Source organism: Neltuma alba, unplaced genomic scaffold (genome assembly GCF_004799145.2).
Source record: "Neltuma alba isolate B1F8T4 unplaced genomic scaffold, ASM479914v2 tig00005858_pilon, whole genome shotgun sequence".
NCBI lineage: Eukaryota > Viridiplantae > Streptophyta > Magnoliopsida > Fabales > Fabaceae > Neltuma > Neltuma alba.
Window position 1 is genome coordinate 23,273 of NW_021634258.1, and position 6,751 is coordinate 30,023.

A 6,751-nucleotide genomic window follows, 5' to 3' on the forward strand; every position below is an offset into this window, starting at 1 on the left:
TACGCATAATAATAAAAGAGATTAGGGCTTGAGAAATCTTTGAAAAAGAACATGTAATTTACTTTTGTAATAATAAAGTGGTGTGAACATGTACTAGATTGCAATAGGGAAAACAGAAAGAGAGGAAGATGATCATGACACGCGCGTACGGTGAAAGCGCAAGAAAAGTAAAAACAGATTCTCAATCACAACTTTGGGTCCGTTTCTTCTCTTCTTTTTTTTCCCCCTTGGAAGAACAAGCAAATGAAGCAATCATAGGCTTGGATCCACTTGGGCGTCAAAACCCATCTCCACTTTAATATTGTGGGATGGCTTGGTTCTAAACTTATTCCGAGCTTTTATCAAAGGTAAAAGTCGGCTGGCAAAGAGGAGAAAGGGTAAGAGTCCATTAATTAATGTAGAAAAAGAAGAAAGCGAATGGTCCATTCGAGTTGGGCTCACAAGGTTGTTTTTGCCAACAACGTAATTTAGGAATGACTAGTGCTTGCATTTTCTAGAAAAATATATGATTTTCATAGACTCGGATCAAATGTTAAGTGTTTAAATACTCCTCTGATCCTTAATATAAGATCCATTTAACTAATTTGATTAGATTAAGAAAGTTAGGTAAGTTAGTTAATTATAAGAAAAGTGACACATTTTTCCTAAAACATCATAATCATATTTCTAATACCCCTTCTCTCTCTTCTACTTGATTATGGTTGAGAGAATATCTATAGGAGTAATTTAGAAAAAATTGATAAATATGAAAAATGGGTCTTATATTTAAGACCAAAACCAACTCAAGAATTGGGTTCTATACTAAGGACCGGAGGAGTAACTGATATCAAATTCAACGTTTTACCTATGTAAATTTTTGTTCAAGATTCTAGCAGGAGTTATTTAAGTGATAATTATAAAAGGTCCGGAAAAAAATAAATAATTACCATTAAATGCCAAGAACAATGAACAGTTGTTATTTATTAATCTAAAATCTGTTTATTACATACTGTTTTATTGTTATTAAAACTTTATAGTAATTATGTTTCTTATCCCAATATTTGAATAACAACGCCTAAATCAATATTAAATAACAATTATTTTTTTGACATCAATATACAGGTGTCTTGCCAAACGTGGCCTAGCGATGGCAATCAAGGGCTCAGCCTTTGGCATAGTCATGCCATAAACCTCTGCTGTATCAACATGGTCCAATGGGGTCCAATCAAAGCAATGGAAGAGTCGAGCTAGAGCCATCAAAACCAAAGTCACTCCAAGCGGCGCGCCAGGACACTTCCTCTTCCCAGCACTGAATGGCAATATCTTGAAGTCAGCTCCGTGGCTTATCTCCACTCGACTTCCATCAGCCGGCAAGTGCCTCTCGGGCCTAAACTCCTCTACGTTATCCCAAATCTTGGTGTTACGACCCAATCCGTGGGTGTTAATGAAGACACGTGTCCCTGCAGGGATATGGTAGCCGTTGATGGTGGTAGCACGCAGGGACTCGTGTGGGATTAGAAAAGGACCCGCAGGATGCATCCGGAAGGTTTCACGCACGACACAGCGCAGGTAGTTAAGATGTGCCAAGTCAGATTCAGTGACCATTCTGCTAGGGCCCACAATAGAATCAAGCTCCTGCTGGATTTTATGAAGGACACGTGGATGCTTAATCGCCTCTGTCATCGCCCATTCGTTAGTCACGGCTGATGTATCCGTGGCTGCAGCTATCATATCCTATCCATAGCGTTTCACACAATGATATCTCTTAATGCTATAGAAACCAAAAAACAGATAATACAAATATGCACTTAAAGTAGATTTCGACTTCCTAAATACTACTTCCGGTCTTAAATATAAGAGCTAATTGACTAATTTAAGTAGATTAAGGAAATAAGTTAAGTTAGTTATTTGTGATAAATATGTGTCATATTTTCTAAAATATCTTTACCAATCAAGTTTATTAGTTAGAATTATTATTATTAGAAGAACTATCTTGAAAAAAAATTAAATAAATATGGGAGACAAAATGAATTGAAATCTTATATTTAGAACCAAAATAAGAGTCAAATAAGATCTTATATTAAAGATCGGAAGTAGTATAAACAAGTACCTGGATTAAGGCTTTGATTTCAACATCATCCATGTGCTGTTTCCCATCTTCACCAGGCAAAGAAAGCAAAACATCCACAAAGTCCATTTCTTCATCTTCGTCATCACCTTTCTTGCTCTTATTTCTCATGACTTCCCTATGTTCCTCAATTATCTTGGAGTGGAAGTCGTCCACTCTCTTCTCAACCTCTCTCATTTTCTTCTCACACCCAGAGGGATCTATCCACCTCCACATTGGGAGGTAGTCACCCAAGTATATCACACCCAGTAGCCAAAACAACTCATGAGTTATGTGCATAAATTCCATGGCCTCTTGAGGCCCTGCTGATTTTGACCCAAAATATTGTTTTCCCAACAACATTCTCGTCACATTGTTCATTGAGAATCCACCCAGCACTTCCCTTAGGTTGATGGGCTTTCCTGATTGGGCCTGGGCCCAAACATCCGCCACGAGGTGTTGGGCCTCATCTTCTCGGTGTTTGGCAAATGACTCCAGTCGCTTCGTCGTCAGCAGATGCTCCATGCAAATTCTTCTCATCCTCTTCCAATGAGGTCCCAGAGGAGCCAGGGCAACATCGCCTCGCCCATATGCAAGATGAACGGCGGCAAGGGTGTGTGGGCGAGAGGCGAAGACATCATCCTGGCGGACGAGGATTTCATGGATGATGCTTGGGTCATTAGTGGTGATGGCATGGACTTGGCCCAGTTTGAGGTAAACTAAGGGCCCATATGTGTCACACAGAGAGGCAAAGTCTCTGTGTGGGTATTGGCCCAATTGGAGCAGATTGCCTACTATGGGCCACTTTAGTGGGCCCGGGGGAAGCGGCTCCTTGGGTTTGGGTACAGGCCTGTCGATGACCCAATGCTGAATGAATTTTGCGACAAGAGTTACAGCAAGTAAGGCTGACAAAAATGCTGCCAAATCCATTTCCAATATCAATTCCTTGAACTCACACAGAGCATTCCCCAATTCATGTTTCTTTTTCTCAATTTTTTCCCAAATAAATATTGAGAATGAGTCAATGGAAGTTCAAGTCATAGCCACGCCTTTATAGACTTTATCATTCACCATTTTGGCATGATCTTTTTTTAGTTCTGTTCTTGGTAGAGAAGTTGTATTTTGTATTGACGCACTCAAATTTTGTGCCTTTTGTGTGACATAGCTGTGCCTTGTTATTCTCTATCGGCTTTTTTCCAACTACAAAGAAAATGAGTGTTGCATTTCTCTCCCCTGGCGAGATTTATTCGCAAAAATGAGAATGCGCATGATCTCCAGTTTAGGTGATCAAGTTAATACTGTATTATAACATTGGGGAACAAAATTCTAGATGAGTTTTGTTTTCCTTCATGTAAAATGGCTCTATTAAGAAAATATATAGCTTGGGTCTACGTTGAAAAACACTTACTGAAATTTGGTACGTTTGGATTAACCGTGAAAAAGGTAATTTATTTTTAATTTGATATTTTAAAAAAACTGGATTAGATAAATGTTAGATCGAATAATGTAATTTATGCTTGGATTGGATTTTATAAAAGGTAGTTCGTAAAAGTAGAAAAGTTATTTGAATTATGATTAGATAAGTAAATTTCATTTGTAAAACTACAGAAATTGGTATGACTTTTATTAAATAGTAAAAAATTATTAAAAAATAAATTTACATAATATAATGAATTTAAATTATTTTAATAGGAGGAAGTGAAATTTAATTTAAAAAATTAAAAATATTATAAAAAAATTTGTAAATAAAAATGTATTATTGAAAAAAATTTACAAATATTAAAAATACATAATTAAATATACTTAGTAAATAAAAATGTATATAAATCCTAAATATTTCTTGCTAGCAATATATAAATTATAAATAGTGTGTTGGCAAGAAGTATAAGTTATAAATTATAAATAATAACAATAACACTATCTAATTAAAGATCTGCAGCATTGAGCCAGTCGGCCATAGAGTGATGCTCTCCTTTTGTTTTCCTATGTCTCTACAGTGACGTAGAGAGTGTTTGGATAAAACCAAACCATGAGAGTAGCTTCTTAAGGAAAAGTTATTTTTAAGAATGGATTTTGAAAGAATACATTTTGTAAAAAACTGATTTCGATAAAGTGAAGATATTTGGATAATTATTAGAAGCACTTTTTATATCTATAAATTACTAAAAAAGATATAAGTTAATATGATAATTACATAAAAGATAGATTTTATAATATATTTTTATTTGAAGTAATAAATTTTTTAATATATATTTTTTGCCAATATAATAATAATATATAAAAATTAATTAATAAATAATTAATATGGTATATGTATTTATAAAAATAAGATTAAACATGTTTTTAAAAAGTGATTTTTTTTGCTAGCTAAAAAAATATTATTTTATCTTGAAGATTTTAAACACAAAATCTCAGCTTTTTTTTTGGCAAAATTGAATTTGAAATTCATTGCATAACAATCAAGGAAAAAAAAGGGGATCGAACCAACCGATCAACCAAAAAATCAATGAACCAGCCTAAGTTTCAGTCTAGTTTAGCCTAAAAACCAGCCCCCAATCAACCTGGAATGAATGAGAATAAACCTGTAAAAACAGGGAAAATTGCTAGGTGGACTAGGTTGGCTGTTTTTTCTTTTTTGTTTTTTTTAACTTCTAATCTTGCTCTCACCGTTTGGCGAAAACCATGGACACTGCAGAAACATGCGGTGGAAACAGAGGAGATCATGGAGGCTGAGGAAAAGAAATCTTTGTTTGTGCTGCTTTGAAGTATATTCGTAGAAGATTGGAAGAGAAGGAGAAAGATAAGAGAGAGAGAGAGAGTAGGATGGATGAATAAAGTGTAGAGAAGAAAAATGGTGCTGTTCTTTCGCTATTTCTCCATTTCTCCATTCTATTTGAGGAAAAAATAGAAGTGAGGACGACAGGAAGTAATTTGAGAAAGAGAAGGGAGAAATGGTAATGCGTGCTCAATGAGGCAAGATAATCTGCTACCACCCTAGTCTACCCTGCTTGTTCAATGTCGAAGGAGAGAGACATTGCTTTGTGATGTGTGATATAAGGAGGAAATTGGGCATGACACGTGAGAGAGAGAAGATAGAGAAAAAAGAAATAAAAAATAAAAAAATTTATATACATAGATATTTTATAACATGATTACCTATTTAAAAATTAAATATTGTTTTTATAATTAGAATATGAATATTTAACTAATTTTAATTAAATTAAATTATTTTAATTATTACAGTCTGACCCTAATTTGACCCATTAACCCTTAAACCAGTGTCTTGACTGATTCAGTGTTCGGTCTGATTTTTTTTTCCCCTTGATAACAATTGATGTGAGAAATTTTTTTTCCCAAGAGAGATAGATTGCTTGCATGTAAATAATTATCACCATCGCCACATAGACTTTAATTCATCCACTCTGCCTTTCTCTCTCCTCTGACACCTATCATAATTATGCAACAGCAGTATTTTCAGAGTCTAAAAGCAATTTTTTTTTTTGTTTTGGATGAAAACCATAGTTTTGATAGGCTAAACCATGGTTTCAAAAAATTATGGGATAGTTGGGTATTTTTTAGATCAAACCATGATTTGGGCCTTAAAAACACTTTCGGCAAGTTTGCAAAACACCTCCGTAATCGCACTACACAAGCCATAAGCATAAAAAACCTGCTTCTACTCTATCACGTGAATGTGGCGAAAGCTCTTTTTTTTTTTTTTAAGGCTATTCCAAACACAATAAAATGACAAAAGCAGGCTAAAAGCATCTTTTCGATATTGAAACGTGACCTTTTTTTTCATTTAAATTAGAGTGTTTGATATTAGATAAAAGTGCTTTTAAAATTTTCTTTTTTACAAATTAAGACAAATTCATTAATATATTTACATTAGGGAAAATTTCACTGTAGGACCGCAGAAGACAAAAAATTTCAAAGAGCCCCCAAAACATTCTGAAATCTCACTGCAGGACCAAGGGGCCAATCTGATATTAATTCCACAAGCGAAATGACGCCACTGCCCCTCATTTTACTTCCGCTGAAATTTGAAAATAAGGCGAAAAAGCGACGGTCAAAAGTCCTCCCGCTCTCTCTCTATATGCGAACGTAACCCGTGTGCGAAAAGTGTTCCCTCTCCCGCTCTGCGAACGTGCAACCACTCTGGGAAAACTGCTGCGTCTCTCGGTCTGCGAACGTGCTACCACTCTACGAAAAATCTGCCCTCTCCCGACTGCGAACGTGCTACCTCTGTGGGAAGATTCCTGCCTCTCGCAATCTGCGAAAAGTGTTCGACGTGGCCCCCAAAAATTCTATCAGCTTCAATCTGCGGGTTCGTGGTAATCACTAGAAGCGGAAGGAGAATAAGAAGAGGCCGACAAAGGAGGAAACTTGCAAGGCTATCGACAAAGAAGGAAGAAGCAGGGCGAGAAGAAGTCACTGATTTCCATTTGGTAAGCTTCGCGGTCCCCGTTAAATGCAGTAGATTTCTTGCATTTTGTTTTCATGGTAGGTTAAGGAGGAATGACCCACTGAAAGGTGGGTGTGTTTGGTAATGACATTTAGGTTCTAACCCAGGAATGATTACCAATGTGTCACATAGTGTTCGGCCATTTCCCTGACTGCCCTTTAGCAAATGCTCCTGATTTAGTGAGCGAACGCTTGTGAGTG

The 6,751-nt window shown here is 36.0% G+C and overlaps 1 protein-coding gene across 1 annotated transcript; it reads right to left on the reverse strand.

The window, feature by feature from the left end:
• Positions 1–1,065: 1,065 nt before the first annotated feature.
• Positions 1,066–3,016, reverse strand: LOC114748929 (cytochrome P450 703A2-like). The gene is made up of 2 exons (XM_028937392.1): positions 2,090–3,016; positions 1,066–1,713 (listed from the first exon to the last, which is right to left on the reverse strand). Exons 1-2 carry the CDS (start codon positions 3,014–3,016, stop codon positions 1,066–1,068), a joined length of 1,575 nt encoding a protein of 524 aa, XP_028793225.1.
• Between the last annotated feature and the right edge of the window lie 3,735 nt (positions 3,017–6,751).

Coding starts and splice junctions, on each gene's coding strand:
- LOC114748929 (XM_028937392.1), bottom strand. CDS start 3,016: ATGGATTTGGCAGCATTTTTGTCAGCCTTACTTGCTGTAACTCTTGTC. Junction 1,714..2,089: donor AAATCAAAGCCTTAATCCAG/GTACTTGTTTAT, acceptor CGCTATGGATAG/GATATGATAGCTGCAGCCAC.